Genomic DNA, 13,694 nt, shown 5'->3' on the forward strand with positions numbered 1-13,694 from the left:
CTCTCTCTCTCTCTCTCTCTCTCTCTCTCTCTCTCTCTCATCCCCAAGGTGAATCATACTTTACCAAAATCTACCCTAAGGCCCCACCCATTCCATAAATATTGACTGCCTGCTGTGTACTAAGCATTTGGGGAAAGATACAAGCAAATCTGAACGTAGGATATACTATAACCCATCAGGTAGTTGTATTCAGAGGTTATTTTTAGGTCCTTTCCTCATCCTTAGCGTATAACGTACTTGGTAATGGAATACCATCTTGTTCACATTTTTTTCTCATTTGTGAGGCATACTAAACATGACATACAAATTTTATTGCTTCCTGCTTTTGGTGCTGAATATCTTTTTGACTACTGAAGAATAATACCACCTGTTAGATTTAAAGTGCAGTATCTCATTAGATTTAAAACCCTGCTCTTACCTAGTGTGAAGAAAGATCATATTTGTGCTGGAAACTACTTTGTGTGACAGGTCATCATTAAAGAATGCAGCAGGGCTTAAAGAATTGGTGGACTGCACTTTCCCCAGTGGTTGGATACCTCATAATTATGGAAAATAAAAATGTAAATTATATTTCTAGAAGTGACAGCTCAGGATGCTTCACAAATTAGAAGTCACTTATTATCAGAAGAGTTAAAAGTGAGCCTGCATTCGGGGATATGAACGTTTAGGATAAGGAACCTTTTGGAAATTATTTTTAAGTGAACAATAATAATACTTATTTTAATATCATAACATAAAGCTATAGGGTTACCTTTACTGTGGAAACACAGTTTATATGGGCTTGTGTAATGACAGATGTTCTAATATGTATTTTGAATAATTTGTAAGATGCCTTTAAAAACTTACCCACTGGTTTTGGTAGAATAAAGGAACACAGCATTATAGCACAGGGAACTCTACTCAATGCTCTGTGGTGACCTAAATGAGAAGGAAATCCAAAAAAGAGGGGATACGTGTATACATATAGCTGATTCACTTTGCTGTACAGTATAAATTAACACAACACTGTAAAGCAACTATACTCCAGTTAAAAAAAAGCATTATTATTGCTTTACATCTTCAGATTCTTTAAAATATTTTAATAAAATTCTCTTTGACTCAGATACCTTCTATTATATGTGCTTTGCTTTTCTTCTCAAATTTGGTAATAATGTATCAATAATTTCTAAAGTAGAAATTGAGCTTATGCTCTTCAGCCAACCCTTGATAACACATAGCTATATTGTAGTCCAAACAGGGCAGGGAGGGAGGAAGGGAACGAAGAAGGAAGCAAAGGAAGGGAAGCGAAATACTGTGGTTCTGAAACACAAGTAGGTAATTTGCCTTTTAATTGTAGCTTCGTTCTTATTTATTGCATTATTAAATTTGATGAACTAATTTGTTGAATAAATTTGTATTAAAATTTATTGAATTATTTAATGTTTTGAATATTGAATACCTGAGTGTTGATAGGAAGCCAGCTTAGCTTTCTAAGCATACACGATTTATATTTTGAAAGTCCATATTTACTCAACAGTTAAAATCAAAAACTATTTGAGCTTTGCAGTTTAGGGATGGGATATATATTGTATATGCATAGTATTGAAGGTCTGAACCTTTAGATTTGTCATCCTAATATTTAGTTTTTTCTGACATGATCCGCCTACAAATTGCCCAACAATTTAGATAATTTACATTTATGTTATTGGAAAAGAAAACTTTAGAAATTAGATTTCTAAGTGAGATATGACCAATGTACTTGGCTGGCTCATGTGACTAGCTACCTTGGCACTTAAGAATTTTCTGTGATCTTATTAGCTAATTAGCATAGGGTCCTTTTCTGCATCTGTATAATAGAATAAAGCCAAGTGGACGTGACACAAAACTTAAGTGAACAAAACTGTTTTGTTTCATTTTAGTATGGATTTCCTTAAAATTTTGCAAAATTATGAAGCTAGTATTTATGAAGCCCTGCTATATAAGTTGTGTGTGTGTGTATTTCTACCACAGGAAATGATATGTATTGCCTCATTTTCTAATATGGTTCAGCAACAGTTATAAAGATATGACCTTAGTTTCAGTTCTTTTATTAGGAAAATGAAAATCTTTCATTTACTCACTAATTTCATAGCTCTGAGTCCTTTGTGAGCCATTTCTTTTACTGATCCTTTTGTTGTGCTTCTATAGCTGCAAGATCCAGTATAGCAGCCACTAGGCATTTTGACTCTTGAGCAATTGAAATGTGGCTAGTCTGAATTGACATGGAACTGTAAATGTAAAATATAAAGTACACTTGGATTTCAAAGATTTATTACAAAGCAGAGATGTAAAATATTTCATTAATAATTTGTATATTGATTGTGTATTGGAGTATTTTAGATATTGGATTGAGTAAAATATATTACTAAAACTAATTTTTCACTTTTTATGTTTTTAATGTGGCTCCTAGTAAATTTAAATTATGTAGTATCTCACATTTGTGGCTCTCATATTTTTATTGGATAGCACTGTTCTAGAGTCTGTCATTTTTTTGGTTTTTTTTCTTTTTGCGGTACGCGGGCCTCTCACTGTTGTGGCCTCTCCCGTTGCAGAGCACAGGCTCAGGACGCGCGGGCTCAGCGGCCATGGCTCACGGGCCCAGCTGCTCCGCAGCATGTGGGATCTTCCCGGACCAGGGCACGAACCCGTGTCCCCTGCATCGGCAGGTGGACTCTCAACCACTGCGCCACCAGGGAAGCCCAAGTCTGTCATATTTTATATAAGGAAGTCAGATTTAGAAAGACATAGTCTTTCTTTCATCTCTTTCCAATTCTATGTTCAAGGGTTAGAAAGTATTTTAAAACAGTTTATATGTTCCAACAATTAAATGATATCTGTTCTATGTAATGTAGGTGTACACATAATAGGAGGTATGTCTGACCATTTGACCACTGGTTGTAATGTTGAAGTGTATTGGTATGCTCTTGAATGGAGAGAATAAGGAAAAATGAAACAGACTACTAAGAATTGAGAAAGGGAACATGCTTATGTGCTATTGAAAATGCCAGTAAAAGACCCTAGTACTAATCTTTAGGAATTATATATTGTAATCTAAAATTATACTGTGTTGCAGATGGTTATCTTTGGTAATAACTGACTTTGAAACCACTGATAGATACATTTAGTGGTTTCCAAGCTGAGAAAAAAAATATTCCAATGGAATATTAGTTCCTATTTTTTTCTCTTACACAGAGTTGTCATCTGTGAAAGAGGAGGCAGAATATTTCACATCATAGTCATAAAATCTTAGGACCCACAGAAGTTCTTTAGGTTCCTATATGATACCAATGAGAATAATCATTTTTCTCCTTAAAAGTGATTGTCTCTTTTCCCCATCCCACTCCCATTTCCATGTTTATTTGTTTTGTTTTCCAAAAAGTCATATTTAATGCCCTACTTAGGTTTATTTTCTACTTACTCACTAAATAAGGAATAACTGTTATGTTTTGTATTTGAAATTGTAAGGTACATTTCTTTTTTCTTTTCTTTTTAATTTGACTCTTTGTTTTACAGATGAGGGCAGAAGTGCAGTTGACCAAGCAGGTGGTGCACAGATTGTAATTGACCATTTAAGGTCACTGTGCAGTAAAACAGATCCCGCCAATGAGAAGCTCTTGACTGTCTTTTGTGGCATGCTGATGAACTATAGCAATGAGAATGGTAAACAAAATTGAAAACTTGCTTTATCTGTGGGGGAAAAATTAAAAATCATTACTGTAGTATAAACCAAAACTATTTAGAAAAATTATGAACAAAGCATTGATAAGTAGCGTATAAAATTAGTAATTAGTCAACATTAAATAACGATGTTTAAAAATACAAAATGGTCAAATTTACTAAATGGGACTAATTATTGAAGGGTTGTCCATGTTAATCAATACCCAAAACAAGAAACAACATAATGGTATGGTTTAAGATTTTTTGCTGTGAACATTTAAAAAATATACAATGTTAAAATACCTTCATGTTTATTACTTTATATTAATACCAGGAGCAGCTTTAAAGCATAAACACTGTCTATATAAATAGAATTATTTTCTCTAGATACTGGGTTTACTTATAACAATAAAAAAATCTTTTAATGAAATCTGGCCTTAGAAAAATAAAGTTCAGATATTTGATTTTAGAAATTTAATAAATACTTGTAAACAGAAGTTTCTTTTCACTATAAAACATTCTTAGAACCCAGCAACAAATAACATGTCAATTTTCAGATAGCCTATATGGTTGTTAATTAAATGAGCATAAGAACAGTGAAACAAAGGCTTCATTGTACTTTTAAATGTCACAAAAAATTCATCTATCTATTTTATGAATTACTGCATGGTAAAACACTCAAATTCTAGTAGGTTCCTAGAATTAATACAAATAAGGTCTTTCTGTGGCTTATTTCATCATGGCATTTTAAGTTGTAGTCTCTGGCAGAGACCAATTTTACTTGTATATTGAAAATGTAATAGTATTCTTTCATGTGTCCTAGAAACACATGGCCCTTTAGGTATATTTTTTATTTCTTCATGAGTCCAAAGAAATATTCTCAGTAATTAAAAAAAAAAAAAACAAGGTAAACATCAATGACAAATGGCTACTGACATTTGACCTTGGTGTTAGTGACAGCAGCAAATGGTGGGGACTGAGCCCTGTCCCATTGAAAGGGGAGAGCTACTGCTCTCCTCTAGCCAGTTGTTTCTGTGTGGCAGTTTGGCCACATACTGCCAAATCTTTTCATCTGGAGGGAAGAGGAAGCTAGAAATTTAACTTTTCATGTGACATCTGTTTTATAAATGGTGGATTACATTTGCTTCTCTAGCACTGTACAAGCTAAACAGAATGTGTCCTCAGGTCACATCCTTTCCAAGAAACACCAGTTTTAAACTTATGAATTAAAGTTATCCATTATAATGATAAAAATAGTTCTTATTCATCAAATGGCTTGCCTGTTAAACTTGAGCTAGTAACAAATGTAGTCTTTATAGGGTCAGTTACCTCTATTTTTCTTACCCTCTGGTGGAATCATTTTTGAAGAGAAAATGTCCTAAACAGGAACAGGAGAATTCATCTATCTGGGTAATCTACAAAATGAACAGTCAGTTCCTAAATAATTGAAATTTGACCATAATACACAGGTATCTGAATTGCATTAAGAAATCATTGGCCAGTTGTTCATGTCACTTGCTTTTTCTTCGGCTTCATTTAGGCTTGGACACCTGAGACAGTGGGACAAAGCTAAGTGGGAGAATGGTTTAGAAAGACAAGTGAAAGAAACTAGTTGTGAAGTTATTATGGCAGCTTTGGATATAAAAGAATTAGGCTTGTTATGCATCTAAACTAGTTGTTTATCCTTTGAGGAAGTTCTTCAAAAATCTGTACAAAAGCTTATCAAATGGCAAAATGGTCTTCAAAAACATCACTAATTCGAATCCAAAGGAGATTGTGATTGAGTCTCTATAATAGGGTGTCACACTGTGTAGAGAGGTGTACTGAGAAGGTAATGTTAACAATACGCAGAGGGCACGGTCTAAATGTGTGATATATTTCTTTTGTTAAGGGTAGGTTTTTTTTCCCCCTGGTGTGCAAGTATTCCCAAGAAATAGCTTAGATACTTTAGAAAGCTATATTAACTTTTCTCAGAACATTACTTGAGCAGTGGTGTTTTTGTTCCATTATTCTAAAAGCTGAAATTTGAATGCAGCTTTCAAAACTTATTAGATAAAATAGAAGTAAACTTATCTTTAGTATTTTAAAGGAACAAATGCCAGACTTGTGATGATCTTCTTTCCTCTGCTTCCTTTTACTTTTGTCTGTCATGGGGATCATAGTTTGTGAAGTGGTTCTTTTTCTCCATAATGCTCTTTAACTTAAATTATATCCTTTTTTGTTTTGCATAATTATTAAGCATCTTTGTTGTTGTATCAATTATTTACTTACTCTTTTCTTTAAAATACGTGTTGAAAGACTTTCCAACTTAATGTTAGGTCTTCTTGGTTAACTTAAGATCATTTGGTATTGATCCTGTCTACCTGTATGAGTCACTGAGCCAAAAAGCAGTAGAGCTTTTTGAAACTCAGGAGGCGCTTTTTATTAGCGCTGATAAATGAAATTCCTTTTTATGTGTATTTACTATTGAATTCCAGTACACAAGCCTGTGCTAGTTTCTGAGTAGAATAGTTGCGTGATAAATACCTCCTTATTACTCTAACAGAAAAATTAACTCTACCCTTGGGCCCAATAACTTAAGCCTCATTCGTAGTTAGGGAGTTATTCTTTAGCTTCATAGATAAAATTTTTTTAAACAGAGAGATAAGAAAGTACTGAAATGTGGCTTCCCTGGTGGCGCAGTGGTTGGGAGTCCGCCTGCCAATGCAAGGGACACGGGTTCGTGCCCTGGTCCGGGAAGATCCCACATGCCGCGGAGCAGCTGGGCCCGTGAGCCATGGCCGCTGAGCCTGCGCGTCTGGAGCCTGTGCTCCACAGTGGGAGAGGCCACAACAGTGAGAGGCCCGCGTACCACAAAAGTACTGAAATGGTAACAAAGACCCACCAACATAGTTTCTCAAATAAGAACATTTTCAAATTGTTTATTAGTCCTAACGGTGGCTTGACACCAGGCTGAGACTTAGAATATATTGATTCCTGTCCATATAGTGGACAACTCTGAGCATATCAAATCTTTGAATACATTAAATAGGAAATCAAGTTTCTTAAACACATGCAAGAAAGATATCTATAATGAAAACACTCAGTAAAGGCATTTTTATGCCCTTTGATAAAACTGTATAAAACTCAAGGTTCACGAGTTTTAAAACTTTTGAACCAGCTCATGACTTTAAGCTATGAGCTAGATATATTCTTTTGTTTCCCCACTGGTGAAGCAATTAAAACTTTCTATATTCAGACAAGTAAGTTTGGAATATCTGAATAGAAAAAGTTATAATTGATTAGCTAGAAAAGTTGTGTCATTAATATTGCTAAATAAAATCATGTTTAACTAGAATAACAAACAAAACTTTGTTTAGTAAAAATCATTTCAAATTTTTCCTTTGGGGAAAAAAATCATACCTGTTTTTCACAAGGCGAAAAAGCACTCTTCAGTTCTGTGGCCCTCCAAAATATTCTGAGTATTTGACAGTTGTGGTTAGAGACAAGCGTATTGACAGTTTGACGTTCAATTTGAGGAAAGGTGAACTTCCTGTATTTTCTTTATGTAGTTACAGCAGGGTCCCCAACCCCAGTACCGGTCTGCTACAGCCTGTTAGGAACCGGGCCTCACAGCAGGAGGTGAGCAGTGGGCAAGCGAGCCCTTCTAAAGTGACTAACATAATATACACAGTCTATGATGGGCTTCTTCATGTGACCAGTGTCATATATATGATATATGTATGTGTATGTGTATATATAGATATATGTATATACCTATGATTTTTACAAATAGAGCTGATTTTTCTGTGGTATCTTAATAACTCCTTATTATTGAAAGAGTAATTTCTCTTTTTTTATGGTTCCTGAAATCTCTCTGCGATACTCTCATGATAATTCTCACATTTATTTGCCGCACGGACTTATGATAACTGAACTATGGTTGAAGGGAGGCCATCTGTGTGATTTAAGAAATGCAGCTCATGGAGTATCAGAGCATTTTAACAATTGAATTTAAGTATTAAGCCCAGTACTTAAATTCAGTTGTCTAAAATAGGCCTGTAAAGTATCTTCTCTCCCCTAATTTAAATCGCTTAATATGTAATTAGTTTTAGCTCCTTTCATTTCAACCAGCAGTTTTCCAATTCTAATAATACTTTTCCTAGTGAACTCAGCCAATAACTTGGCTTACTTGATTTTTCTTCATATTTAAAATAGGAAGAATAGAAATTAATCAGGAATAATCCTGATTAAAAACTAAAAACGTACTTTGGACTGTTTATGTTTTGGTATTACTTTATTATAGGTAAGAAAGAATACTTCCTAGATGTTAGATGTTTAGAAAATGATTTGCTTTGCATGAGCGAGGAACTAGTTCCAAAGTTTACTTACTGTGGGTATAAAGCTAGTTAATAATTCCATAAATTTCCTAAACACTGAAGACTTTTTGCCTAACTTTAAGGGGGAAAGATAAAACAAAGTGTGTTTTTGCAATTTATTGTCTTTTTTTCTTAATTATAATTTTCCTGTATACTATTTTCATGTATTTTCTGTTCATAAAGGCATGGAAGATGTACTTTTAAGTTATATCTTTTGAAGCCCAGTTTGTCAAATTAAAGTTCTTTAGTATGTTAAGGTGTGTTAAAGACTTATTGTACCCCTGGAAAGTTTTTAGGTTTTAAAAAATAATAATATTAGAATTCTTTATTTACTAACTGCTGTTCTCTCTAAAAAATTTCTGGATTTTTACTGTTTGTCCAACAGAGCTTTCTAATCAATCTGAAGTCGGTTGCATTCATGAAGTTCTGCTACAAATGTCATTTTAAACAAATTGTTTTATTGACATACAGAGCAGTTAGTTGTTCTTGTGCCTCCTGCTAATTCTGCGTATTAAATTTGACCAATTAGACTAGGTTAGCTCTTCACCATAATCCTCCTAAACAATTACTATAATAATGCTGTTATTTAATGGACAGGCTAAGAACTTGGTTTTTAGTAGAGGTGTACCAAATGCATATTTTGGTTTAATTCCACATAGACAAGTATTAGCGTTAATATTCAGCTTTGGCCATTATAGAATGAACTTCTGAATGCAAGAATTGGAAATTTTATCACAAAAAAAAATGAAACGATATAGTTTTTTTTGTTAATGATTTAAAGTTTGGCATTATATTATAGAAATTATACTCTTTGCAGCATTTTCAGCTTCTGGATTATTTTTATAATCATGGCAGTGCATTTAGCATTGTGATACTAAATAACAAATTTTAACTGGGGACAGTGGAGTAACAAAATATGTTTGGGGTTCTTTATTCTCTAACATGTTTTTCTTCATTTGCTTTATGTCTTGATTGAAGATGACTAATGATGGATGTTATTGAATATTACTTTCAAGAATTTTCTCATAGTGAAAATTTAAAGAGGCAGAGTTGGCTTTCTGATTTTAACTCATCCTCATAAGATGTAAAGACTTCTCAAATTGGACTTTTTCCTGAAAGATTCATGGCCTGAATGGAATTAAGTAACTAAAAATCAAAAACAACTCCTAACATTTATTTTATTTTTTGTTGTAAATTATAAAGAGAGTAGATAATATAATCTCTATTATTCTGCCTTGATTTAATTTTTACATTTGTATAGCTCTCACCCTCATTAGTTATTGCCACATTTTAATATTGCAGTATAAATACACATTTACATTTCAGCTAATAGAATTTCAACACGTGAAACACATTGGGAGATTTTTCTCTGTACATGAAATGCTTACCTATATTTAAAAATGCATATTTAGATAGTAAGGATAAAACTGAAAGACCAGGCCTTGTTTTTATTTTTGATGTTACACTGGTTGAAATATGATGGTATCAAGCACGTGATCATTGACTATGCACAAATTTGTCGGTGCTAGAAATGACATCGAAGTAAGCGTTCAGGTGTTTGACCTTCAAGGGCTGAGGCAAAAGCCAGAGATGAATAATGGATTTTGACCATATATCAGTGCATCTTTAATTCAGACCATTTAAAATATTCATTCAGTGAGAAGCTCAGGACAGAAAAGTATCATATGTAAACTAACTCGTGTAAAAATTAGTAATCCTGATTTCTGACTACAAATAAGTCCAGTTAACAGCAAACTGCCTATATTTTATTTACTGAAAAAAATTTTTAATTAAATATTTGAAAAATGTTTCTTGGAAAGAAATTAGAAATCTTTGGGTTATATAGATATTTCTTGTTAACACAGTTTGTGTGTTGCAAATAACTTCTATGAATTTTTAAAGTGTAAAAAATTTAATCATAGTAATGCTCCAGGGTAACTAGTATTATTTGGGTTTTTGTTAAAACCAGTAAATCCTTTTGTAAAACAGAATTTTCATGTTTTTTAAATGCATATGATTATAAGATATACATGTTGTCTGTAAATTAACCTGACAATTAGCTCAACTTGCTATACAAAAATTTAGGCTTAAATTTATACTTACTATAGATGTGGCCTTTCAGCAATGCCCCATGAGAGCCCAGACTGGATTTATTTCTCCCAATAAGAGCTACGTAAACAACAGCTGGCAGTAGTCCTCTTCTAAAAAAACAAAAAACAATTTTAACTTGTAAAAGACCAGTTTGTTTCTGAGATGAAAGCACAGCATTTTCTTAAATCAGAGTAGATGTATATGTAGAAATCTTTGTAGCAGTATTCATTATAACAAGAGTTGATCTGTAGTAAATAATTTAACCTGAAGTGAGTCTAGGGAAAAAGTTTTCTGCTGGACTAAGACATAATCATTCTAGATGTTATTGGATTGAGAACAGCAAATGGGTGGGCCTCTTAAGAATAATAAAACATTTTTCCTTTCTCTTGTGATTTGCTTTGAGGTTTTTCATTGTTGCTGTGTTTTACATCATACTCACTCATGTACTTTTGTCAGTTATCTCTAGAACTTTTACGAAAGGGAAATTTTGCTCTGTAGAGACTTTTATTTTCAGAACCCAGAAAAAAACTTTTTCATTTTTTACTGTTAACTTTTAGAAAGCAAGAAATGTATAAATGTATTGTTTTTAGACTCATATTCTCAATACTAATGAATCTTGATTCTCTTTTTTTTATTTTTCTTTGAAATGGCTGTTTGTCATGGAAATGTATAACCTGGGGCTTAAATTATAGAGGTAATCTGGGTGCAAAACATATAATGCAGGTTTTGTGTAAAGAGGCCTTTGAAAATCATTGAAGTTAATTTTAAACAGTTTAAATATTTTTGGTTTCATATCTCAGCACTAGGTTTAGAATAAAAATTCTTCACTTTCCTGATCAATCAACAAAAAGTAAGTCATAAGTAACTGAAAAGGAAGTCTTTACTTGTACCTGCACATGTGTATGTATAAAGTTTTTAACCACAAACCATCCTCTTGGTTGCTGTATTTAAGTCAGTTTACTTTTTAACATTATAATAGATAGAGCTGCAACTTGCTTCAACTTGCAAGTTCTACTTCACTGTTACCTCATTTCTAATTTTTACTTTTTATATATATTTTTGGAAATATAGATGTGCCATTAGTAAAGGGCAGTTTTCTTCCATCTTCATTATGCCCAAATGATTTTTATCCAAATTGTATTAGAACTTCTCATCAGGATTTACATTTGCTTGTTTTTATTGTTTCAACTGTATATAATTAATTTGACTAGATTAGGTTTTTATGCAATCCTGTAAATAGGAAATGTTGTACTCTTTATACTATAAATAATATACATACTAATGTGGAGACTGTATATTTTGAATTGTGTGTGTGTTATTTTGGCACAGTTTCATCATTAAGTCCTATTTATCAATAACCTTATTGTCTATAAGGGCCATTTCTTAGGAATAAGATAAACGTGTTATAATCTTCTTAAGAAACCTATTCTTTTTAGTAATTGATCAACATAACTTCAGTTGAGTTACTGCAATTCTTGGCATACATTTCTGGACCTATAATCTATACCAACGTTTTAAACATTAAACTTAAAACTCAGGGGGAAAAAGGTTCTTCAACTTGAGATCTTCTCTCCAGATCTCCATTCTTTGGAGTTTCCATGTGTGTGACCTGAAGAACTTGGAACCATTGAAATTCAAATGTAGGTAGGTAAGTGTTCACACCAGCGCATGCGTTGATTGCCTTATATTTCTTTGTATATGCATCTGTATTGCACCCCCTCAGTGCCTTTCTTCCTCTTCCTCCCCATAGATCATGCAGGGCCTGTGTCATCTTGATATTATGTAATTTTGTAATTCTGTATTTTGGTCAGTATTTGTCTGTGTTGTGTGTCAGGAGCAACTTTTAAAAGTCTTCAGACATTTATGACATTGTGCTGTCTAAAGACTGTCTTTCACACATAAGTGTTTGCTGTGTATGGGCCTTGGTTGCATTTTTGTGAATTGTGTTTGTTGAGCTCTGACAACATTCCCTTGGAGTTGCTGGTATTCTTTGAAGGATGCAAAAAGTCTCAGTCTTGAATTATGTTACTTATTTTCGCAAATCTAGAGAATGTGAACTATTTCTGGTTCTAAGGATTTCTTCCAGTTAGTCTTTAATTTAAAAGTCATATTCCTGATACCATTCACAATAGCATGAGTGTCAGCTACTATCCTTTGAAGTCTATTCAAAGCTTTCTTTGGGCAATAAGAAAAAGTGATTCAACTTAATCATTTGCTTCCAGCAGTAAGTACTAATACTAATTTATTCCACACAAACAGGACCTCTACTTAACTCTCAAAAAAACTATTTATTGATAACATAGTAAGTTGTAACTGAAATAGGCAAACAGATCTAATCATGAAATATTTTCCTAGGCTTAAGTAGAATTTCTGCTCACATAAGCAAAATGAGATGTTCAGGTGCTTAATTAACGTTATTTCGCTCAAAATATCTGAGCATCACAATCTAGGATTCCTACCGTGCTTTTAATTTTACATTTTTTCTATTGTCACATCTGCCAAGCATTTCATTGAATTTCAGAATCTCTTTTTCCATATTGTTTTTCCAATTCCTATAAAAATGAGGTAATCTGTTGGCAGTGGTTCTTAAACTTTTGATCTCAGAACTCTTTTAGACACTTAAAAATTACTGAAGATCTCAAAGAATTTTTGTTCATATATATGGGTTATATCTATCAATATTTACTATATTGGAAATAAAAGTGACAGTTTTTAAAATTATTTAGTATTGCATTTTACTATCTTAACCTACCATTATAGGTTAAGATAAATAGCATGTTTTTATGAAAAATAACTTAAAAAAATTTTTTAACAATTGCTGAGAACAGCATTTATTTTACTGTGAATGTATGGTGGTAAAGAATACAATGACTACTAATACAGTTTGGTGCCACTGACTGCGTTCATTCTAATGCCCCAGCAGTTTTGCCCACTAATGTTTTTGTACCATCATTGCCAATGTCAATACAGTGAAAAAGGCAAATCAAATCTTGGTATTTTTATGAAAGTAGTTTTGACCTGGTGATCTTCTGAAAGGGTTTTGGGGACTCCACTTTGAGAACCATGTTCTAGGATGCTTGCTTATCTCTAAATGAAAATTTGTACCAACCTGTTTGAGTAAAGTTTTTTCCCTCTTCTGGGCCTCCATTATCAAAGGAGAATGACTTGCTTGTAATTGGTATGAACAGATTTTAGAGTTACTTGAGTATAATTTTTGTTTTAGTTACCGTCATAGAAATGGATATAAAAGAAAGCGCCCAAGTGGTCCAAAATGAGGTCTGTCCATTGGATGACTATATATTTTTCTCTTTACTTGTGTGTGGTATGTGTGTTGTATGTGAGTATACAATCAGTTTGGCTCCTGGGTAGCTTGAAAACACATTTTCATGAAGCAGTGTGATTTTCATGAATTATGGCAATTCACACCATATGCCATTGGGGTATGCTACTTTTTCTGCTGATCTACCACAATTTCAAATATTACTGCTTCAATTTGTATGCCACAGATTGTATGAAACTCTGTAATATTTCTTAACCTTTTGTCCCTATTATCCCTGGAACCAAAATTCA

At 33.1% G+C, this 13,694-nt stretch overlaps 1 protein-coding gene across 5 annotated transcripts in view; it reads left to right on the top strand.

Annotated features, from left to right (window-relative positions):
• Positions 1 to 13,694, top strand: part of RAP1GDS1 (Rap1 GTPase-GDP dissociation stimulator 1) — a 149,484-nt gene that overhangs the window by 91,723 nt on the left and 44,067 nt on the right. For 3 of the 5 annotated variants that reach the window (XM_007463787.1, XM_007463788.1, XM_007463786.1), the window contains exon 5: positions 3,532 to 3,678. The exons of the other annotated variants lie outside the window; for them this stretch is intronic. In XM_007463787.1, the coding sequence (XP_007463849.1) occupies positions 3,532 to 3,678 (147 nt within the window). The remainder of the gene's footprint in view (positions 1 to 3,531; positions 3,679 to 13,694) is intronic. 5 annotated transcript variants of the gene reach the window in all.

This window comes from Lipotes vexillifer, unplaced genomic scaffold (assembly GCF_000442215.2).
Source record: "Lipotes vexillifer unplaced genomic scaffold, Lipotes_vexillifer_v1.1 scaffold49, whole genome shotgun sequence".
Lineage (NCBI taxonomy): Eukaryota > Metazoa > Chordata > Mammalia > Artiodactyla > Lipotidae > Lipotes > Lipotes vexillifer.